The sequence below is a fragment of the Dromaius novaehollandiae genome, chromosome 25, assembly GCF_036370855.1.
Source record: "Dromaius novaehollandiae isolate bDroNov1 chromosome 25, bDroNov1.hap1, whole genome shotgun sequence".
In the NCBI taxonomy this organism is placed as follows: domain Eukaryota; kingdom Metazoa; phylum Chordata; class Aves; order Casuariiformes; family Dromaiidae; genus Dromaius; species Dromaius novaehollandiae.
Window position 1 is genome coordinate 1,806,712 of NC_088122.1, and position 23,616 is coordinate 1,830,327.

The following is a 23,616-nucleotide window of genomic DNA, read 5'->3' on the forward strand; positions in this document are numbered from 1 at the left end:
CAAAACAACAGGGGAGAACAGATCATCTTCAGGCATTAGATGATTCAGGGAATGATTACTTTATAGAGTTGATTTCCAGCCTGTGAACGCATAAAGCCATTTCAGCTGTTATTTGCCATTAAAAAAAGGTTCATTGCAGCCTCACAAGCCAGGCATTTGCATCAGATATTCCAGCTCAGTTGTAATTGCAAATCAATCCATGCCACTTTGTTTCCCCCCCCTTAGACTTCATGTACACAGATGCCTTGTAGCTCCAGTGCTCAACGGACTGATGATTTACTGAGCTAGGCTTCCCTTCTGACCTGTCCACAGCTCTCGGAGCTCCACTTTACAGCCAAGATCTCTCAGTGCAGCTTTGGCCACATCATCGCAGTCCTTGTGTGTTGCACGAGCTTCTGTTATTAGGTTCTCAGCTCCCATCTCTAAGATGGGCTGAGAAAAGTCCCGACTCCGAGAGACTAGGTTGCGGATCAGCATGCAAGCCTGCTTCTGAGGAGAGAGGTAAATGAGAGAGATTAGCATCTTCTGTAGGAAGGGTATAGGGAGTCCTGCATACCCATAAAAGATCTTCCAATTCTTACAGGTCTAGTGGACTCTTAGGAAGACGCTGCAGCTACCTTCCCAACATACTCATAACCTTCTGATATTTGTCAGTAAAGGACAAAATCCCTATGAGGCAATGAACACCCCCAGCACTAATCCTGAATAAATAATCAAGAGCTCTGAGGCAAATACCTGTACAGCCACTTCTTTTGGGTGTGCTTTCATAGCCTGAAGAGCTGCCAAAGCCCCTCCGCCTTCCATGATGACATTACAGTTCTCAGGTTTGCGTAAAGCCAACATGCACAAGGCTGCACAACCTTGCTCGCAGATCTGCAGAACAAAGAGGAAGAGGGACTCACCAGCTGAAAATGTTGCATTATGGGAAAAGTCTTTGGGCTTTGGTTTCCTACTATTTTTTAAGTTTTTTCCACTGAAACTTCCTGCTTCTCTGGCATGTAAATCAAGTCCCATATTGTCAATTACCTCAGATAGAAAATAATTTCAGCAGTGGCTGAAATCTGACCTGCAGCCCCAAAGGGGTAAATGACTATCCCATATCCATTCAATTCAGGGACAAGAAACAACGTAATACGGTAAGGTGGGTATATCTTTACGTTTACACAACTACTTGCCAAAGCATGCACTTAACCACTCTACAAGTGGATATTAAAGGTTTAACACATTGTTCAGGTTAGGAAAAGAATGTTAAATGCAATCATTAACAACTACGCTTAGATGACTATACTTAGTATGTATCTGCTCTTAGCATAGACTGCTTTATCACAAGTCAAAGCAATACTGTGGGTTGTTGCCCCACAGAAGAAAACACTGCTACATTATGAGCCCCAAAACTGATCTCCACTCTCAGCATCAGTGGGACATCATTAACCAATTTGCTGCATACCTGAGGGTTGGCAAGGTGATGGCTTATAGCCAGCACAATGAGGTCCGTTCCCCCAGCATTAACTATGGCATCTTTCACGTCATCATTACCTGCAACTGCTCGGATGGCGCTCAGCACCTGCTTCACCACGTCCTGTGTTCATCAAGAAAAAATAGCTTAGACGGCAGGAGAAAATGTTTCACAAACTTTTGAAAAGCAACCAGAACAGATCCCAGCAACTCCACTCAAACAGTTCTAACTCCCAGCTATGAAGAGCAACGCTATTCTCAGTCACTCACATCTCGGGCACAGTTTCTTGCTTGAAAGAATAATAAGGAACCTTCTTTGGACTGAAAGGGGTTTTCAAAGAAGCTTAAAGATCAAACACCAAGCCACTGGGACTCAACTATCTAAATCCTCTTGGACCTCTTCTAGCCAGGGCTGTGGGAAACCAGAAGCTCAACTTTTCTGGGAGCAATGAGAGTTCTGCTCATGGACTAGAGAGGACAGAGGAAGTAACCATGAGTAAGGGGGTTAGAATTACTGCATTCTTAGCTTATACAGAACGAGGTTACATGTGCTCTGTCAATCAGGCTGTAAAGAGGCAGGAAAATGTATCAGTGGTTGGGTTTCAACCCTAACTGCACCTAAAATTATTCATAAAGTCTAAGGCTTATTCACAGCCAGGAAAAAGCACGCTCTGTTGCGTCACCTCCACACCCAAGTACACTTTATTTCACTCACTGGATGGTCAATGCAGTCAGCGAGGAGAGACACCATAAAATGCAAGCCCCCAAGGTCCACAATATCTTGACAGAATTCATTTCTGACAGAAAGGCGAGAGAGAGTGGCACACAGTTCACTGAGAACACTGGCGTTATCTGTGAAAGCTGCGGAGGAGAGATGATGAATGGAGTAAGTACAAGCAAGGAGGGGTGCTAGCAGAATCAAGGTGTTTTACTGTGTTTCATTAAATATATATATATATCAAGCAGGAAAGAGTGAATTTCACTTTGCATATTAAAACACATCACCACGGATGACACCTTGTGTGCTCCATATCTCAGCTGAGACAAAATGTCTTTTCTTGGGCTCACAGAGGTCTTTTATAGTACGAATGCAGCACCCTGGCAGGGATAATGGGTGTGTAAGCCTGCACTGGGCTGTAAAACACTCGCTAGACAGACTGACAAATAGCTCTGACAACTGTCACCTTGGTACTGTTGATAGCCTCTGGAGCAATCGTATTTTTCTCTTTCAGGGCATATTTTATCAAACAAATTAAATGCCATTTTAGCAGCATATTTCAAAATCACCTCTGAGGAGCTTCAATTACTACAAAGCAGTTTTGAGATATGATAGCAAAGATGATTTGAAATCAGAATCAACAGTCATGGGGTTAACTTTACCTTTTGCAGCTTCAATGAGGACCCTCAACCCATCATTCTCCAACACAATCATTTTGGCATGATCGTGAGCGTGACCAAAGGGCACCCGGATGTCATCATCGAACGTCATGATCCTGAGCGCCGAGGCGGCCGTTCGAACGACATCGGCACTGTCTCCGTGCTGCACTATAGCTCCAGTGAGAAGCGGCAGAACCCCGCCTTTCACGAGGTCCTGACGATTCTGCTCGTGCTTCAGACAGGCGTGTCGAATGCATCGGATCGCAGCTAGCATCATTTCAGCATCCTCTGCGTATTCTTTCAGAGTTTGTAGCAGTAGATCCTGGCCAGCAGAGTCAAGTAGGTCTGGCTGCCCATCCAGGATGGCAGACAGAGCATAAAAAACTTTCAGCATTAAATTTCTGTCTCCGGAAGCCATCTGGAAGGCAGGGAATACCACAGAATAGGCACCATGCTGCCCAGCCAGGTAGCGGAAAGCCAGCTGTTCTTTGCATTGCTCAGTGAAGAGCACTAGCTGCTCGGCCATCTCAGTGAGATCGGAGTCAGCAACAGATCTCCTGAGGGAATCTAAAGTCTGAAGAAGAGAACAAGAGTTACTTTTCCATCTGAACTGAGGAGGAACAAGAGCAGTTCTTTACAGTCAGTCATATTTGTTTGCTTACAGTAATTTTCTCCTTTTAAATTTAAAACAAATTTGGCAAAACTAAGAAGCAATTGTCCCAAAGAGCAGCATTTTGTCTTTATGCACAGAACAATTGGAGTAATGTGAGTTTCTCTGTACTTCTGCCATCGATGTCATTCCAGAGTGAGAGGATCTTCAATTGGGTACAAGGAGGAAATTTAGTCTGCTCTGCAAGTCCCATTCAGTTCTTGGCCTCTCTGCCTGAACTGACTGTGAAACACCTACTCTAGTGATCATTTTTGTGCTGTATGTCCATCTGACCATTAGTAAGTGAACTGGCTTGCACTAATATGTTCCACAAACAGCAACAGCATGCACCAGTAGTTTTATATTCTTGCTGGTGAGGGACTGCATTGAATCTTCCCATCTATCTGCAGAAGGCTAGCTAACCCCATTTAGGTTACTTTTATCTCTTTCATTAAAGTTCTTGTGTTGTTTGACTTTATCTGGCCACAACAGAATCTGCTTGTAAGTACAAAAGAGAGTCCCTGCACTTCCTTGTCAGGAAATACTGATATTTTATACTTACACAGATACTTCAACTAGCAAATGCAACTAGCTCTTTGAACACTTATATTATTCCTAGTTTGCAAGCAGGTGGGATTAACCATTTGTTCAAGAGCTCACACGGAAATTGGGCAGGAGCAGAAGCCATGTCTTGAGACGCTTACTCTATTATTTAAACTATGAGACAACACTGATCCCTGGAAAGCAACAGAAATTGCTCCTACCAGCAAAATCTCATGTTTTTGCTTTTGGCCATTTTCAGAGGCAGGCTGCCGCACAGCTTTCACAATATTACTTAGATCAACACCTAAGAAGCAAAAATTAAAACAAGATTAGTAGAGATATAGGATCTGAATAAAATTTGTTACGGTAAAACACAGTAAATAAAGAAAAGCATGGATCAGTGCATCATGAAACTGAAAGGTTGACAAAGTTCTGGCTATCTAGCATCAATTCTAGCTAAATGTCAGTTGGGAAAAAGAGAGTTCAATTTTATTCTCTGAATTGAAGCTTGCAGTTTCAGTTAAAGGAGTGTTTCAGTCATAACTACTCCATAAAACCAGGTTAGTATTAATAGCATCTATGTTCCACATCACAAAGGCTTCATTTCAGTCCTGGATGGCCAATCTTTGCATGAATACTCTCTTACATTTTGTGATACCTTCACCCTGTAAGAACCTGAAACAGCAAAAATAGATGAATTTACAGTACCTTGGGCTTCAAATTGCTGCACAGCTTCTCTCACAGCCTCTTCTGGATCCATTTCGAATTCCGTAATATTTTCTTGCACTGCATCATCAAACGTTTCCTGGGCAATCTGCCTGGATCCCATTTTATCGAAGTAGTGTAATGGGACCAACTGGTTTCCTGTCCTGTCATTAGGGAAGCCCAAAATTAGTTTTAGTGCAAAGACTTCTGAAGACTCGGCGGAGCAGAGACAAAGAAATCAACTCGCTCTTTGTCAGCATGAAAGCGCCGAACTCGAAAAACTCGAAACCAAAAATACAGCTCCAAAGGGATGATTTTTTTTGTTGTTTTAATCAGTAAAGGCTGCGGCGGGCAGCCTGCCCGGACACACCGGGCCCCCAGGCCCCGCCGTTACCCCCTCCCCCACGGCCCGGTTCGGCCCCGCGCTCCCCTCAGCGCACCCAGCTCCCCAGGAGCCTTTCGGTGAGCGCGGGCCCGGCAGCGAGGGGCGCCGGGGGAGCTCCCGGGGGCGCAGCGGGCCCCGGCGCCCCCCTCTACCCACCTCGGCCCGCAGCGCCGCGCCCCGACGGGCTCCTCCCGGCTGACAAAGAGCAGCGCGCTGAGGAGACTGACCCTGCCGGGCCGCCGTACGCAGACGGCGGGCACACCGGCTCCCCTCGGCGGGCTCAGCCCTCCCAGTGCGCATGCGCTAACTCCCCCCCTTCGTGGGAAACACTGGCGGGGGCAGAAAGCACCCGGCGCCCCCAGCGCGCATGCGCCAAGGGCCGTTTAAAAGGCGCCCAGGCCAGACCCACGCGGTTGGGGTGCCTTTTGCGCAGGCGCAGTGCGGCCGGCGGAGGCGGGCCGGGGGCCCCCCGCAGGAACGGGGGGCTGCAGGCCGTTCCCGCCTAATCCCCTCCCGATCCAGCGCGGCGGCATCGTTGTTTCCCCCCCGCCCCCCGGCGTGAACTCCTCTCCCTGAGAGCCGCCCGCCTCGGGCGAGGGGGGAGAGGGGCGGCCGCGCGTGCGCCTCGGTGGCGCCGATAGCGCGCAGGCGCGGTGGTGGGGGCGGGGGGAGCGTCCCGCGGGGGCTGCTGGGAGATTCCCGTGTGGCGGGGAGGCGGCGGGGCCGGGGCGGGGGCGCCGCCTCGGTGCGGCAGGGCAGGGCCGCTCCCGGCGGGGCGGGGCGGGCCGCGCCGCGGGGCGGGGGCGGGCCCGGGCCTGGCCCCCCCTTTCCCCCCCAGCGGGGGGGCCTGCGCGGGCCGGCGGTCGCCCGGTGAGAGGCGGGAGGCGCCAACGGCTTCCCCCACGCGCCGCGCCTCCCCTCAGGCTGCGCCGCTCGGCGTCCGGGGGAGGGACCGGCCCAAGCGGCGGCGGCGGGAGCCCGCCCGGTGCCGGTGTCTCCCCGCCTGCGTGCCCGGGTCAGGGGCGGCTTTGTGCTGTTTTGCCACAGAGTAAAAATGGCCTCTCGGCGGATCACACGGGAGACGTTTGATGCTGTAGTGCAGGACAAAGTTAAAAGGTACCGGATGGAGCGCGGCGATGCCATGGAAGACGCCATCCATCCCTTCAAAGGTAACGGAAACCTCGGCGCGACGCGCCCCGGGTTGTAACAGCCGCTGTGGCAACACTCGTCTCGGTCACCTAAAGGAGCACCTGCACCGATATTTTTGCGCTTCTTTTCCTATTTAAGAGGCGAACCGCCCAGTGTGACAGCCGCTGTTCCAACGTGGAGTGCGAATTCCAAGGAAAAACTGAATTCCGAACAATGGAATTCTGTTCAGGCCGCCTCTGAGAGCAGGTCCGGTTTCAGGGAGGTCTCTGGAGACGGCGTCGCAAGGCAAAATCCTCTCGATATCTGAGCAGTTACATGTAGGAGTGCATTCGGGGCCTTTGGGTCTCTCTGCTTCATGTTATTTTTAGAGAAAGAAAAAGCTAAAAGCAAGAGATTAATCCAGTGAATGTGTACAGTACCTGATCTGCACATTCTTCTATCTTCCAAATTTTATATTCAGAATGTCTGGAGTAATTATACAGATTGCATTCGTAGCAAGTTAGGTGTTTTAGAATAAGATCTTTTATGTTTCCTTAAAGTTTTCTAAGCTCCAAAGGAACCATTTGATTTAAATACTTTAGTCTGTTCATGTATCCTTTATTTTCTGAATTCAGCTATTGGAATTAGGGAATGAGAGAGAGATTCTTGGCTATTTTGCAGGAATTTCTAATGTTTCTGTCTTTAATGTTGTAGAGGCAGTTTCCTTCAAAAACCGACTTGTTCTTTAAATCTCCGTGAACTCAGTGTATCAGTTTGTACAAAATATGGTCTTCTGGTCAGTTGTGCAATTCTGATGTTCAGTATGGAAACAAAACATGCATGTTTTCAGTATTTTTATATCTGAGAAGCCTGATTAGATCTTTGTCTGTTTGTTTCTAAGATGCCTTATGAACATGATATTTGAATCTTCCTAGGTTGAGAAAGTAGTGAGCAAGGGGGAAAAGGGGATTGTAGCAGGACTTGTGTTTCTGCTTTAACTATATCTGAAAAGATTTCAATAAATCTTTGTCATACGTGTCTAGGCATTTTTAATCATTGGTTGATTTTGGTTTTTATGAATTATTCAAAACATATAAGAAAGTAAATAGGAATATCCTAAAGTTAGATATGGATGTTATACTTCAAAGTTTTGGAGTGTTGACTGTTCAAGTGTCCAAATGTGCTTGTGAAATTTTTTACTACTACTTGCAGTGCAAGACATGTATTCAGGTCTTTATCATTGCAGCTCATTCACGGCCAGTCCCAAGACCAAGATACGAAGACAGTTTTCACGATGAGGGAAGATATACTCATGACGACATCCAACACCATCCACATGATGACTGGAGTGAAGACCCTAGAGATGAGTATCCAGGACCTTCTTATAGATCTAACAGCCCTCTCATAAGGAAAGATAACTACTACCATGAACAGTATGGCCGTCCAGCGTCTCGTGACCGGGAGTATGGGCACCCAGCTTCTCATGACAGGGAATTTGGCCGTCCAGCATCTCGCGACCGGGAGTATGGGCGCCCGGCTTCTCATGACAGGGAGTATGGGCGCCCAGCATCTCGCAACCGGGAGTATGGGCGCCCGGTTTCTCACGACCGGGAATATGGGCGCCCAGTTTCTCATGAGCAGGAGTATGGAGACCTGGCTTCTCATGAGCAGGACTATGGCCATCCTGACCCCTGGGAGTCCACCGGACCACATGAAACTGACTTTAGTTCTTCAGATATTTTAGGTGATTTTAGATCACCAGGACTCATGGAGGATGAATACAGTAACATGGAAAGTCAGGAGTATGATATGGACTTTGGAATTCAATCTGACGGTGAGTTCAGGCCCCCGGTACGGAGGGGCAACATCGGCAGGGGAAGAGCTCTGCGAGGAAAACGTATCGCAAGGGGCGCTACCAAAACTAAAGTATTCAAAGGAGATATCAAAACTCCCCTAAAAAAATGGAACACTAAAAAGCTGCAACCGGAGCCCGAACAGAAGCCAGCTATGCAATCTGATCAAATGCCAGAGACTGCTGAACGTCCTAACCAGAGGCCGGTGACCGTCCAGCGCCCTAATCAAAAGCTGCCTCCACGATCTAATCAGAGACCAACTATAACAACTCAGAGACCTATCCTCAGGCTTCCAAAGCCTGCGCATGTTTTCAGAAATCTCAGTTTTGACCTTGTGGACAAATCTGACATTTTTTCAACATTTGGAATAGAAATCATAAAATGGGCCGGATTTCATGCAATAAAAAATGATGCAGAATTTTCCCGGCTCTTTGGAGCTCTCTTTGAGCTAGAGACAGAAACCTGTGCGAAAATGCTTGCTTCATTCAAATGCTCGCTAAAGCCAGAACACAGAGATTACTGTTTCTTTACTATCAAGAGTTTACAACATGCTGCTCTGAAAACTCCCAAAGTGGACAATGAGTTTTTAAATATGCTATTGGACAAGGGTGCTGTGAAAACAAAGAACTGCTTCTTTGAAATAATAAAACCTTTTGATAAATACATAATGAGGCTCCAAGACCGTCTACTAAAAGGTGTTACACCTCTGCTCATGGCCTGTAATGCCTACGAATTAAGCATTAAGACAAGTGGTTTCAGTAATCCCAGAGAAATGGCAAATGCTTTTGAGACCACTGTTTCTCTTTGTCGTAAGTCTTTAGCACTTCTGGGTCAGACCTTTGCATTAGCATCTGTTTTCAGGCAAGAGAAAATACTTGAAGCTGTAGGGCTCCAGGAAATGGCTCCCGCACCAACATTATTCCCAAATTTTGATGATTCAACATTGTTTGGAAGAGAGTACATAGAAAATTTGAAGGCTTGGTTGGAGAAAAGTGGATATCCAATTCAGATGAAAAAAGCTGAACCGGAGTCCACAGTACAGCTTAAAAAACCCTCTCCTGACACAAAAATTAAGAGTAAGTGAAATGCTGTAAGATACTTTTCCAGTATGTAGTTTCTTTACTTTTCATTAGGATTTTACCTCAGATGTTCATGGTTTTCATTAGGTCAGGAATTCCTAATGCTGGGAATTCCATGTAAATCCCTGGCAGTGGTGCAGCATGTAATACTATCTGTCACAGCAGTAGCTTTCAGCCCTATGCCAGGCTATGCAGATGAGAGCATGTCTCCTTCTTCCCCTCCACAGCATGTACTTATACTTCAAATTTGGGATTTTCACCTTGTGCCCTTGGCTGCTTCAGCTGTCCTACCATCCAATGTCACAGCCTCGAGCTAGGGAGCCCAGGATCCCATCTGCACGTCATAGCCCACCAACTAATTGGCCAGTTGGCCAAGTTACAGAATAAGTATTTCCAAATAAGCAGAGTTATGAGATGTTACCACTACCACTTTTACCAGGTGCAGGCATATTTCTTCAAAGTTGTTTATATACTACTATCTTTAGGAATAGTACCTTCTTTACTGTATTAGGCCATCTAGTTCATCCCCTCTAAAGTATGCTTATTCATTACTATAGTCATCTGTTTCTTCCTCTTTGGACTTCAGCTACTTCAGCAGTGAGGTTTTACAGCACTGACACTGTGTTACTAATAGTTTGCAACTTACCCTTTCCAAGCAGTGTTCAAATATATTTACTTTGCACAAAATCCTTTTGGTGCTATAAGTAATTGCCATTTAAAAGATGACTTATTTTGCCCAGTATGGCAAAGGATAAGTTTCTTAAACCATGGTGCTTCTCATAATGAACTGTTCTAGATCTAAGGTGAGTTGAGAAAACAATCAAAGTTTCTGAGGTTTCCTTAACTTATTCTAATATTAAGTGCAGCCTTTTTTGTGTTGCTATGTCAAAAATTGTAAATGTCAATATGTCAAAAGAATAGAAAGAGGATATATTGATACCCTGTTGATGAGAATAATGAAATGATTCTGTTTTATTTCTTCTTACAGTCCCGCAGCGAGCTGATCGGAAAGTTGTAGAGACAATTGAAAAGCTAGTGAATAGCATTGTTTCAGGAACCTTGTCTGCCAAAGAGAGAAACGCTCAAAAGAACTGTCCTGAATATTGGTAGGCGTGTTTGTGCAATTAGAACAGTATGTCATAATACTGCTTTGCTCTGCTCCACTGAAGATGCTTAGAATTTTAGTATCGGGTGTAAGATCAAAGCCTATGATATATTTCACCTGACTATATGAAATTGTTTCCAAAGCTAATTAATTATACTTCCTAATATTCCTGGAAATTGTCCTGGTGCTTTTGTTTTGTCTAGTAGACCACATTCCTTTTGATCCATCAATAATGACTGTAAGTCAATCCAAATACAAGAAGTTAAAAGCAATCTACATTTACAAGGTGAAGATATTAAGCAAATGTAATTAACATATGTATGTGTATGTGTATATATATATATACATTTATTTATTTATATATATATATATATATAAAAATAAATAAATGTAACAGACTTGCAGGTCTAGTGTTCTACAAATAATACTGGAAAAAGAAAGCTGAGACGCTCCAAGTGTAATGATCTTTTAATATGACAGCATGTCTCTGTGTGCAAATGTAGCATAGCTGATTAATTACTAGCCAGATAATTTATGTCAAAACCCTCTGTCATTTGCTTGCTTGACATAATTTTCTTTACTTACTGCTTTAGAAATGGAGTTGCTTTTTATTCTGAGGGAAAACCTATGCAGGTGATTGTTAGTGCAGTAACCTGAGTATACCCCTCAAAAATGATCAGTTGTTACTGAGTTTCTGATCTGAGAATTTGAGATTAGTTGTACTTTTGGCTTAGGCTTTCATTTTATTTATATCATTTTTACTTAGGTTCTTGTCTGAAGAAGATAGTCTAGAATACAAATATTACAGACTGAAGTTATCAGAGATGCAAAGGCGGACATCATCCGGCAAGGAAGCGGGTGGTGAGGGCAGAACACTAGAAGAATCTGCAACAGAATCAGTAAGGGCCATGTTGTATGCCAGGAAAGTAGCAAGTATTAAGAGAAGACTATTTAAAAGAAAAAGGCTTGGAGTTATCGCACAACGTGGAATTCGAGGAAGGAAGGTGAGGAGGGCAACAATAGGGACGCAGACTGTGCTGTCAGCGGGAACAATGCTGAAACACCAAGACAAGCACATCCAAGGTTCAGTCCAGTCAAAGCCTTCTGTATCAGAAACCAACGTGGCCGAAAAGAATTGTTCTTTGGATACAACCGGCTCCTCACAATGTGCCACCAGTCCGGAAGTCTCTCTGCCAGCAGAAGAAGGGGCAGATTCTGAAGATTTATTGGCACCACCTGAACTTTTCCCACCATTGTCCTCTCAGTTTCCTGATGGTAAGTGAAGATGCAGGATTTGACTTTAAAATGATACTTGAAAAAAGTTAAGATTCCATAGAATGTTCTACTGGAAATTCTAATCTTTATTTATTTTGCTAAAGTAGATAGAGTTCTTAACTGTATTGACATTCCAGTGCTGTCGGCTTTGCATGAACATTCTGTTTCTTGCAGTGGATGCTAAAACAATGGAAACTGCTGAGAAGCTGGCTAAGTTTGTTGCTCAGGTAGGACCAGAAATTGAGCAGTTCAGCATAGACAACAGTGCAGATAACCCGGATCTTTGGTGAGTAACCTACACATTCATCTATGCAAAACTGGCCAATAAGAAAAATAAAAATACATCTAAACAATTATTAAAGAGATATTTCCTTTTATTATTTGTTTTAGCACTGTCTATCTTGTGGTCACTTAGAGATGTATGTTTTTATTTAATATGTTTGGGAACATGGGATTTTGAGCACTACTCCCTGTTGTCCCACTCAGCACCTCCATTAATAGTCAATATCTGAAATATCTAAGAAGAAAGATAAACATTTCTCCCAAATGCACATATGTACTGAAATACATTTTTTTCTCTTCTATCCTCAGTCATCATCTTGTGTCCTGAAACAGTGCTCCGACAAAGTATTTTCCAATCTTGTTAATTTTTTCTTTTAAATGAGGCTTTAAATACAATGCTCCTGAGTGCTCTCGTGTGAATTAGCAGAAGTTTTTTCACTTTTAGTGGTACAGTGCAAACAGAAGTGGAGTTCTGCTGCCTCTTCTGTCTTCTTCAGAATCAATAAACCTCTTTCCAAATAGACCCCTTGACTGAAATTTGGAAGACATGAGTAATCTTCTGGGGTTGGCTGTTTGTCTGCTGGGTGATCTTGATCTAGCATCTTGTCTTTGTCTTAGTCTCCCCATCTATATAATAACCATGTTGATATCTTTTTCCAAAACAGTTTGAGAACTGCTGATGAATGTTGCTCTGTAAGATTTTCAGGAGAATGATTGCTGGTTTTAGTACATGTTGTAAGGGAATCCTACAGTGCTTCAAAACACTACTACAATGGCCCTTCAAAAATGAATGAGAGATTTATTTGTAGTATCTTGCTTCATGCTAGCTAAAGAAAATCTTTTTAACATTATTTTCACGGTAATTTTTGCCCAGGTTTCTACAGGATCGGAATAGTTCTGCTTTCAAATTTTACCGAATGAAAGTCTATGAGTTATGTCCATCTATTAACTTCAGTGCTGTGTCAGAAGCAACTGATGCTGGGGAAGGTACTAAACCTGAAGAGAGAAATCTGGATATTTCAGAAGAGGAGGAGGAAGAGGATGAAGACGAAGAGGAAGAAGATAATGAGGAGGAAGCTGAGTTTGAAGAGGATATCTCCCGACCTTTGGAAGAAATGGAAATGGAGCAAGCAGAGGAGGGAGAAGAGGAGGACTTCTCAGCAGGTAGAAGTGAGGAGAACCTAGCTGAAGAGATGAGTTCCAAAACAGGAGAAGAAATTTCAACAGGTGAAATGCAGCTAGCCACATCATCTGATGGTACTATACCAAATCTGTCAACACAGGCATCTGCTCCTGTTCCTGGTACCCTGTTTCCTCGCAAACGAATCAGCAGCAAGTCACTGAAAGTTGGTATGATTCCTGCCTCTAAAAGGATATGCCTCATAGAAGAACCAAAAGGTGAATGTTGTTTGAAAGATACTCTGTACATATCAACAGGAAAGTCCTGCGTTTCTCTGTATTTTGTAGTGTGTTGCTGATTGTTATTGGCTGAAAGAATTGCATCTCTTTTAATGCAAAAACGAATATGCTGTTCATTTAAAATGTTCATTCAGTTGACACAGGAAAATCTCGTTAATGGGTAACAGTTTTTGTATTCTAGTGCAATAGCAAAGTTTTTGCTTCTAGTTTGAGATAACCTCTGTCAAACATCATTCCTAAAAAATCTCTATGTAAATGTTATCCTTTTTCTGCTGCTTAAAAAAAAGTAGCAGTAGTTTTTGGGTCATTTATTTCATCAGTGTATGGCAGGCTGAAATTCTGAATATATTTAGATCAAAAAGCTGTAATCCAGAGCTACTTTGGATTCACCCATTAAATTTTGTCAATATGGCAAGAGAGGTTTTTTTTGTTATGATATTTTAAGACTTGAGAGACAAGTACTTAAAACTTACTACTGCATGTGCTCTGCAGCTACCTTAACAAGTGTCTTTTATCTGCATAATGATGTTTACTGATAAATTTTGTTGTTCATGTTATGAAAATAATGTACAATAACCTCATTTAAGTCCAGTCTGAATTTTCTATCACGAGCATTAAAGAAGCTCATGGAAATGAAAGATATGAAGTTCTTACAGAGTGTCATGCACCAGTGTATTGCTGACATATGTCCAAAAGTAAATAGAATGCTGCATGTACATTTTTTTAAAGGGAAGGATGGTACTAATTCCCTTTTTTGCCATTAAGAGAAAAGCATCTTACTCTTTTTTTCATTCTGATCTTTCTTGATGGCACTGGTTTTAGACTAAGGCACTGAGTTAGAGTCCCACTTGAGTATGTATTTTTGGAGTTCTGTATTAACATTGGTTGTCTTTACAGCCGAATTTTGTCTTTGATTTGACTTGCAGTTCATGAACCTGTCAGAATCGCTTATGATAGGCCTCGTGGTTGCCCAGTTACAAAGAAGAAGAAGGTAAAGAACTCTTCTGGTTTGCTATTGCATTCTGAGAATCAACTGTCTTTAAAAGAGACAGCCTCTGTAAATGAGTCATTGTCTTAAAATCAATTAAAACCTGAAGAGCTTGATCCTGGAAAAGACTGGACTAAATCTGAGGGGAGCCATGGCTCCTGTTGTCTCTTACTATCTGTGTCAAAATTAAAAACATCTTAAGTTAGAGCCTTACTGAACAGCTGTGTGTTAGACTTGTCTTCTCTTAACAAAACAAAACAAAAAACCAGCAAAGCTACGTTTATCACTAAGCAGTGAAAACCATATGGCACGGGGTAAGGTACCATTTGAACTATTTTTTCTTTCTTACCTGTGGTAAGATCTCTTGATGGACGAACTGGGCTTTTTTTATTTTTTATTTTTTAGAAAAGAAATCAGTGAATTGTTGTCTGGCAAAATGTTACAGTTTTCCAAAATTGGTGAAAAGCTATTTGACCACTTCTGTATTGGTAATAGGGAGTCAGTCATTGTGTCATTCAGTGTTTGTTATAAAAAGCATAACTACCTTTTAAAATATAAAAGAGTACTCTTTTTTAGAGTGTACTCTAATGATGTAATTAAACAACCTGAGAAGTTGAAATGCATATATTAATACTCTTTAAACTGTTTAAACTGCTGAGCAGATGTTTATTCTTTGATAGACTTTTCCTGTGTGGATAGAGAAATGCTGCTTAAAAGATATTTCTGTATATCCAGAAATTTAAACACAGTTAATTTACTTTCTTTTTTTAATGAGGAATTTAAATACATGGTCTCTCTCTCTCTCTAACAAAAAAGCCCACCCTTGTTTCTCTGTTTTTTTTTCTCTCCACAGAAACCTAAAGATTTAGAATTTTCACACAAGAAACTGACAAACAAAAATGTGGGTTTCCAGATGCTTCAGAAGATGGGCTGGCAAGAAGGACATGGCCTTGGTACACGAGGAAAAGGAATCAGAGAGCCTGTAAAAGTGTATGTAATGGGAACAAACTGCAGAAATTTGACAGCTGTGGAAAAGGCTGGGATTCTAGCAGTAACTATGGGTATCTAACCCACCTGGATATGGCCAGTTCAGGGTTTTGTTTTCTCTTTATCTATGGCCTCAGTAAAGTTGAGCATGCAGACTGCACACGTTTCCTGGCTAAACTGGGCAAAGAAGGTGGTCTAGAAGGTGGCTGTCCAATTTGACATGCGAAGGCTGCAGTGTGAAGGCTGCAGTGTACGGATGCTTTCTAAAGGTATATAGGTGTCCCCCTCCTTCAGGATATTTGATGGGGAGCAGTTGGGTTTTTTAACACATAGTATTACCCTGGGGATCTCCTTGCTACGATGACAGGTACAGAATAGTATATAAACAGACTTTAGGAATATCATACACAGTACTACTAAGTTTAGGCAGCAAAATCATTTTCACTGTAAATATGTGACTCATTCCACTGCATACTGAAAGAGGTAAGTGCATCTACCAGAAGGTAAGTGTGCTTTTTTTCTTTAGAACATACTTTATTTTTGAATCTCAGCTTTGTCTTTTAAAGTTGTTGTGTCCAGTGTCCACTGCTGCCTGCATGGAGAATGGATATTATGTCCTTCAACTCCCTGACAGAATAATGAGGCAGAAACAATTTATTTCTCTTTGAACCCATATGACAAGCTCTCTAGTCCACACAAGTAGTTTGTGGGTTAACTGTCTACTTTCTCCATGGTTTTCTATTTTCTCTTCATGCCTTGGACAGTACTGGTCATTTTAGTCTGGTAAAAACAACTTTTAGTTGTTTACCTTCTTTTTTTTCTTTCCCTTAGAGCACCTTGTGGTCCAGTAGCCATCACTATAGTTTCTGTTCGTCTTTCTTCAGCAGCAAACGTACAATGAGAATGTTACCTTGCCTATAGCTCTCCTTTGTTTGCCAGTGTTGGAATCTTGGTTCTTAATCCCAAAACACTTGCTGAGACCAAAGATTATAAGTAACTTTTTTGGTTACAAGTCTCACTTGTCTCACAGCATGAGTCTCACTGCACAGCTAATAATAAGCTATTTGCTTGTATCTGGTCTGACAGTTAGCCCACCATATTCTAAGTTTATGGCCTTCCCTAAGAACTGCATTTTTAATATGTGAAAATACACTTTTTCCAACTCAAGCCCATTGCTGTGTCATTCTTGTAAAGATAGCTGCAAAGAGCAGTGACTCTTAAAAAAAAACTTGTTGACCTTTTCTGTAATGTAGCGAGAGTTACTTAGATAACTCTGTATCATTGACTGCTTTCACAGTTTGCACTTCTCTTTACTTTCCTGTTAAAGTCATTCTTTGGGCAATACTTTGAGATGATCTCAGTGAGGATGAAACCGGTGCAACTTAACATTTTGCTTTCTCTTGTTAGTTGCTTTGATGCAGTGCAGTCTTTTTCACTTAGTAATCTGCAGTCTCCACTCTTTCTTCCCCTTTTAAAATGACCAGCTCTTCTATTGATGACTTGTTTACAAGTCCCCAAGTTGTTTAATCTTCTCTGAGGAAAGGGGCTGGATTAATAATTGGAGACGCTCCAATATTAGAGTAGAACATCTTTTGATCATTATCATACAGCACTGGTCTCTAGAACTGATAGAGTCAGTTGTTATACAGTGATACCTGAGGTCCTTTTTTATTAAGAAAGCTTAAGGCTTGTCTTTGAAAGGCTGAGAGAGCAAGTCATATTTGGAGGTTTGAGGAGATTTTTACTTTATTTTACTGTAAAAAGATATATGGGGTACATGGTGTCTCTTGATGGAAATTATGGCTCCAGAAAATTCTCAGTGGAGTTTTCTGTTGGTCGTGTTTTGCTCTTTTCTGTCCTAGGAACTTAACTGTCACAACTATGGGTCTGACCAATTCTACAGCTGAAGAGAGCTTTTTTTTAAAACACACACACACACACACACACACACACACACACACACACACACACACACAGACACAGACACAGACACACACACACACACACACACACACACACACACACACACACACACACACACGCACGCTTGAAGGAAGAACATTTTTATGGGATAGATCCTCTTGAGTAATTATGTGATGTCTTTGATTAGTACTTTTATTCTGAAAGTAACCTAGAAGGGGAGCTATAGTGTAAGTATCAAAAAATCTGTTCTTCCTATTTGTAAGTATTAAGCACCCATTGTATAATGGAAACAGCAAATGAAAAGTCTCTCCTTCAAATAGTTCATACTCTAAAAGACGGAGAACAAAGGACAGCAATTGGAGGTCTAAATAGGTGATTTAACAAGCTGTATATGTAAAATGTTTGCTATTTTTGGAATCTGGATTTTTCTTTGAGCAGATCTTTAGTGCAGAGAGCATATAACTCCATCTGGGGACAACAGGCATGCATTAAACTGAGGAAACCACAAGATCCTTCAGGTGGCTTTACTTCTAAGTGTACTCCAAAATGAGATTTAACTTGATCGTACAGCTGCCAAGGCAGACTCTAATACCATACACAAGAAAAATCAGCATACAGGATTTCTACTGTGGAATGCAAAGTCGAATTTGTCTTTTAAGAGTCTGTGAATATTCTTTTAGACCTGTACTGGGATCTACTTGGTTTAAGTGGATGTGTCATTACAGAAATTGGTAAGAACCATTTCTATCTATACTACTTAAGGTTCTCCGATTTTACCCTGATGGCACAGCAATCCCAATTTCAGTACACTGGGCAATCTGATTTTTTTTCTTTCTTCACATAGTGAAATTTTTAATAGATAATAGTAATGTAACTGGCCTGGAGGATAAAACTTACATGGGGCATCATTCTTATGGCAGAGGTTTCGTTAATCTTAGCTGTATAAAGTGTATGTTCTACGCACGTAACCTGCAGAAAGAGAGATGGCTTTTAATATTTGGTATCTCAGCATTCTTGTGGAACATCATTTCCCGTCTCCTTCCAGAATAAAAAGTTGTTTTGATTTTGCTGAAGCCGATCTGGTTCTATTGGCATATTGGATGAAGAGAGATGAGTTAATGACTCACTTTTTTGGGAGGGCAGGAGCTGCAGGTTTTTTCCATTGTGTAGGTCCTGCAAGAGCTGAGCTTGCTAGAAAATTGAAGTAAGCAGCATTATGTTCCTTTGCTAAAGACTTCATCTTTTATCCAGACTTATGTGGTGTTTCCTGCTCATTCCTCAAAGTCTCTGTCTTAATCATTTTTAAGATGAAGAAACATGGCAATTTTTGCCATCCTTTCAACAGAGGATTCTGCCTACCATGAATAAAGTGGTTACTACAAGAGTTCATGTAAGAATTTGATCTGTTAGGTGACTATATCTTCACTCCTCCCTTACTATCGCTGGAGCATTTTCTTCTAGTGGATATTTGCATGTGTGATGGGAGGTGGGAATTGTTTTACAGTTGATATGGTATGCCAGGGACCAAGCCTCTGCTCTCCTTCCCCCCCAAAGTAAACAGAATTATGTTCCACTCAAATTGTGCCTATGTTGGAAGCTGTTACTTAGATCTCTTCTGCACGTTGTCAAATGTAACAGAAACAGAGTGTTCTAACTATTCATTTTACTCCCTAGGGGTGCTACCTCTGCAGGGGAGGGCTTGGGTGTTGCAGGGGAAGAAAATAAAGAAGATGCATTTGATGTTTTCCGTCAAAGAATGATACAAATGTACAGGCAGAAAAGAGCAAGTAAATAGGTATGTGCAATGGACAAGTCTGGTTTATGAATTCCTGCAAACAGTAAAATACCAGCGTTTTTTAAGTCTTCCTTTACCAAGAAAATATTACTGTTTCCATGAGTATATCTGGCTTCTTTCTTTTCATGAAAATCCAGACCTACTTTGAACTTCTCAGTTACCCCCAAATCTTACTTTCTAGGTTTGACATAAGAGACTCGCTCGCTAGAAAGTGCACGGATATGCAAAGGCTGCTGTGTGAAAGATCTTCAGCAGAGTATGCCAGTATGAAGAACGCTTTGTTCTATAGTATTGGACTTGAATACTGATGTATGAAAACATTTTCCAAGATAAAAGTTAGTCTTGTATTTAATTGTGCAAGCTAACAACTTGGATGTCATCTTCTGAGGAAGAAACAACTGATTTGTTCTCGGAAGTGCCTGTTTACCTCTCTCTTTGGCCAAGTTTGCCTGTTACATGATGAGATGGCTTTCTCCAAACAGAATAAGCAACACTAAAAATGTGACTATCCTGCTTCGGCTCTGTTCCTTTCTGAAGCCAAGAACCTTCTCAAATTCAGATCTTACTGCAAGGCAGTTCATTTTTTTATTTTACTAAATTTTGGTGATGGGCTAATCTTTTGATCTACTTCTGGAGTCTGTGGAAAGCAGAGTCCTTTCCTCCATACAGCAATTTTAAGAACAGTCTCTACCTGCATGCTTATTTTATATAGGATTCTCTGCTTTCAGTGTAGGATGGATAACGGTTCATCCAAGTTTGAGAACACTAAACTCTTGCTTGAAAACCTCAGCTGCTAAGGTTTTTCATTGTAACGAACAAGCAGTACACATTTTAAGTGTACTTTTTGTTTTTACACAAATTTGCAGCTCTTGTTCAACAAATTCTTGATTAATTTCTTTCCTTCTCAAAGAAGTTTAAGCCATGAACAGATGTAATTCATGTGTCTGCAGAAAATACCGAAGAAAATATTTGGAAGTCAGATGTTCAGAAGTCATCTGGAGTGGATTATCAGTTGTCATTTCTGTTTCTATTAAATATTTGCTTTGCAGAAGTTCTTTTATTGAATAAATCCCAAGAAATAAGACAAAAAGCTTGTAAATTTAAGGGATTATTCTAGAATTTACTGAAAGAAGATTGGATTAATCTACTCTGCTTCAATAAAAAAAAGCATTACCTAACTTCCTGGTGAAGCAGTTCTGAAGAAATGAAAGATTTAGCAGTGTTACTACAGATAAATGTTCAAGGTCTGATCATTCATCTTTTTCAGACTTGCATATCAATAAGGGATCTGACTGGATTACTGAAAGCGACAATTTAATATCCCACTTTTTAGCATACTCCTTCTCTATCATTACCTTTCTAAAACTAGTCAAAAGTCTTCACTTGAACGTTATAGTAATACTTCACTGAAGTTCTCTTTAAAGAGAGTTTATCTTGAGCTGACGCATGTTTTGCTTACTAGGAGTGAGTGCTGTCTTGCTGATGTTTTCATCCTGCACCATGCTTCTTGTAAAGCAAAGAGCTTGTGGTATACAACTAATAGCACCCCACAGTAATGTGGCAACATCTCAAGTTCCTAACTGACAATACGCAAGAAAATGTGTTCAGTTATCAACTTGCCTGTGCCTGCTGTTTAAAGGACAAGACAATATTCTCTCTCCGTTAAAAACCTAGCTGGTTGAAAGGGAGTGTCTTATTTTCATTCTGTAGCAACAAACTTTTTCTTGCCTGTAACCAGTTTTAGTTTGTGAATGCAAGATTTTTCTTTGCTGTATGGGTCTGTGAAACCAAAAGCTACAATATGTTACAGTATAATTTTCTGATCACTCAGTTTTAGTTGCTTTGGAGCATATGATCACTAAATAAAACTATAATGGCAGGTATGGAAAAATGTCATGCTGATAGTTCTGTTTTTTCGTGAACATATATGTCTTCACCTTTACATTACAAGAAGTTGAAGCATCAAGACCATAAATACAGAAATGTTTCTCGAGGTTTATCTGGTTATCACACTCGATTAAAGACATTTGATAGTCCAGAGATTTCTCATAGGCTTTGCTTGGAGATATCTTAAATCCATGAACATTTTGGACCACAGGCTACTTTTAAGATCATCTATTACAGTACTTGGCAGTGTATGCTTACCTGTTGAATTCCTGTTAATTCCTATTTGGATGTGCTCTCCACTGCCCCTCTTTCCTTTCCTGTGCCTGTTTAGCAGTTACACAGTGTAAAACTTAAGTCTTTCAAAAAGGAGATCAGTCACAGTCTGTTTCAGAATGATACTCTGGAACCAATACTGTTGGCCCCAGAGTTATTTCTCAGACCCACTCATAAGAATTTAGCTTTTCTTTTAGTTTCATTGATGAAGCTGACAGTGTTGCTGTTCAGTTTTTTTTACTTCCCTGCAAGCTTCCAGTTCACCTCTTCTTCTACATTTGCGTTTGGGAAGCATTCTTGATTGTATGCTACAGTATTTGCAGAAAGGCACAAGGCAAACTTGTTTCACACTACATTGAAATCCGCTTTCTCAGACCCTGATCAGCATTCTGCGCTGTTCTGGTTTAACCTGAGATTGTTAAGCATAGTACCATTTGGGGTGCATTTGCTAAACGCCCCCAATCTGGGAAAATTGTTGGTATCCAGATTGGAAAAATGGTACCTTCCTTTCTGATTGCAATTCAATTCAGAGTATAATGCTGTCTTGAAAATAAAGATGAACATTGGGAAAATCTTAACCTGCTACCCTGGATGACTGTAGTATGGTCTATCTTTCTTGTGCCAAACTTTAATTTTGGACAAGATAGCAGCAGAGCAGCACTGGTGCAGAGATTCCAGTGTTGCTCTCGAGTGGGTTACCATTTGCCACTTTTATCTTGTTTTACCAAGAGATGACCTTACACTCCTTTTGCAAAAGGAATTTCCTTTTATTTTGACCTGCTTTTGCAGGCAGCTCTGATTTGAAAATTTAAATACATGTACATGTGAAACATTTGTTATGCAGATACATTGCCTTGTTTAAAGTTTACTAGCTTCTTTTCTGTTATTTTAGTTCCAGGCTCTCTTCCATGAAGACTGCAAGCTTCAGTGAACATTTTAACTAACTTCAGTGGTGTGTCTACTGTCTTTTGGTTGTTTTTTTGCCATTAATCTTGTAGAGCAATTTGCTAGTTTCTGTTCCGTGCGAATTGGCAGTAGTGCTAAGCTAGTAACAATTAGATGCTTATGTTATTGGATAACTGACATTTCTTTTTAGTGTAAGTAAACATGTTAGCATTGTTAATCTTTTAATATCTGCAATAAATGTAGAACTAAACAATTTCTGGTTTAAATGTTTTGCTTGTGAATTTGGCCCTTTGTGAGAGATATGCATCATTTTGGCACTAACAAGTGGAATTGAGATTATGCAGTGTTATTTTAGTATGAAACAGGATTTTATAGTGTGTGAGGGAAGTAAGGTCCCTCTGTTTCTGTGCTGCTAAATGGTTTCTGTAAAGAATACCCATTAAATCACTTTTTTGTTACTTTTTCATGGGTTCCAGTGCATGAAACCCACGCGCAACAGTGTTATGTGCGACATGAATGCCAAAACCATTGTTCTCCAGTCAAAATGCAAGAGTTTTGCCCTTTACTCGTGTCTGAGGAATGAGTTGTCTCTTTGATTTTCCCAGTGCCCTGAGTTTAAGACAGCAAAGCTTTCTCTTTACATATATGTGTGGTTTACTGTTGCCTTTAAATTCAAATTTTTTTTAAGAAAGTATGTGAGGGGGAAAATTGCAACAAACTGAAATTTAACACGTCTACAGCAGCCTTCTGAGAGGTAAAGTGAGAGTGTTCATTTGCTAAAGATTCAAGCCAGGTCTCATGTCCCTTCCTTTTATACTGACAGCTATAGCAAGCATTACTGAGACAAGTTCAAGCCCTAGCTGTACCTTTTTTTCCCCCCCCCCCCCTCCTTTTCCTTAAAAAACGTGCTAAATGTTAAGGACCTGGTTCTAGAAGAAAGGAAGTTTTCCCTCAGGGGAGAGAAATGAGGCAATCCCCAATTTGGGGGAGTTGCCCTAATGGAGTAAAGAATTACAGTCATAGTATTTTTACATTGGAGTAATTGTGTCGGACTAATACAGATGTTTTCATTCTCTTGCTTTCAAAGATTGTTGTTGTTGTAATACCAATGACATTTTCCTATTTATTGTTTTTTTATAAAACACTACAGCATCCTTAGTGTGAACACTTAATCTGTGCTGAGATATTATTTCTCAAAATCGATGTACAGTATTTTTTTCTATTGATACTTCATTCTATACATCTTCTGGTTTTGTGCCCAAAGAAAGTCTGGACTCTTAAATTCAAATACTGATACTTTGGATTCTTTTCTGTCCTATAAGTAGGTATACTTTATAATTCAAAATGAATTTCTGGAAGTCCTGTACCATCTTTCATTCTGCATATCTCGCGACTGAGTGGCCAATCACAACCAGACTGTACATTTGAGCAATAACAAACACCTAAATGAGAACATGCTCAAAGAACAATAGGGTACTTCGGAAATAAATAGTTTTTGTGAACTGTGTTGAGTAGGTAACTTGCTGAATTGCAGCAAGTGTGGAAAATGTTTGCATTATCTGTGGGCAATAAAGTTACTGCTGTTTAAGAAAGTGCTAGCAC

The 23,616-nt window shown here is 41.2% G+C and overlaps 2 protein-coding genes across 5 annotated transcripts; one reads left to right on the forward strand and one right to left on the reverse strand.

The window, feature by feature from the left end:
* Positions 1-43: 43 nt before the first annotated feature.
* ARMC6 (armadillo repeat containing 6) lies at positions 44-5,591 on the reverse strand. Its single transcript, XM_026115307.2, has 8 exons — positions 5,271-5,591; positions 4,733-4,893; positions 4,246-4,328; positions 2,836-3,406; positions 2,171-2,316; positions 1,448-1,579; positions 736-873; positions 44-489 (listed from the first exon to the last, which is right to left on the reverse strand). Exons 2-8 carry the CDS (start codon positions 4,851-4,853, stop codon positions 277-279), a joined length of 1,404 nt encoding a protein of 467 aa, XP_025971092.2. The 5' UTR covers positions 4,854-4,893; positions 5,271-5,591; the 3' UTR covers positions 44-276.
* A 165-nt stretch (positions 5,592-5,756) lies between these two features.
* On the forward strand, positions 5,757-23,606 carry SUGP2 (SURP and G-patch domain containing 2). 4 transcript variants are annotated; one of them, XM_026115300.2, is made up of 10 exons: positions 5,757-6,283; positions 7,489-9,171; positions 10,163-10,280; positions 11,046-11,554; positions 11,729-11,840; positions 12,711-13,234; positions 14,182-14,246; positions 15,097-15,233; positions 18,828-18,948; positions 22,001-23,606. In XM_026115300.2, exons 1-9 carry the CDS (start codon positions 6,169-6,171, stop codon positions 18,946-18,948), a joined length of 3,384 nt encoding a protein of 1,127 aa, XP_025971085.2. In that variant the 5' UTR covers positions 5,757-6,168; the 3' UTR covers positions 22,001-23,606. The 4 variants fall into 4 exon arrangements, with proteins under 4 accessions (XP_025971085.2, XP_025971084.2, XP_025971083.2 ...); XM_026115299.2 differs by lacking the exon at positions 22,001-23,606 and adding an exon at positions 19,130-19,339; XM_026115298.2 differs by lacking the exon at positions 18,828-18,948 and having other exon boundaries at positions 19,130-23,606.
* The last annotated feature ends 10 nt before the right edge of the window (positions 23,607-23,616 follow it).

Bases quoted from the DNA above. Each gene is read 5' to 3' on its own strand.
- SUGP2 (XM_026115298.2), top strand. From the start codon at position 6,169: ATGGCCTCTCGGCGGATCACACGGGAGACGTTTGATGCTGTAGTGCAG. The intron at 9,172-10,162 runs GTAAGTGAAATG...TTCTTCTTACAG, and splicing joins TCCTGACACAAAAATTAAGA to TCCCGCAGCGAGCTGATCGG. The intron at 11,841-12,710 runs GTGAGTAACCTA...ATTTTTGCCCAG, and splicing joins GCAGATAACCCGGATCTTTG to GTTTCTACAGGATCGGAATA.
- ARMC6 (XM_026115307.2), bottom strand. From the start codon at position 4,853: ATGGGATCCAGGCAGATTGCCCAGGAAACGTTTGATGATGCAGTGCAA. The intron at 4,329-4,732 runs GTACTGTAAATT...TTTGCTTCTTAG, and splicing joins GCAGCAATTTGAAGCCCAAG to GTGTTGATCTAAGTAATATT. The intron at 3,407-4,245 runs GTAGGAGCAATT...TCTCTTCTTCAG, and splicing joins AAAAACATGAGATTTTGCTG to ACTTTAGATTCCCTCAGGAG.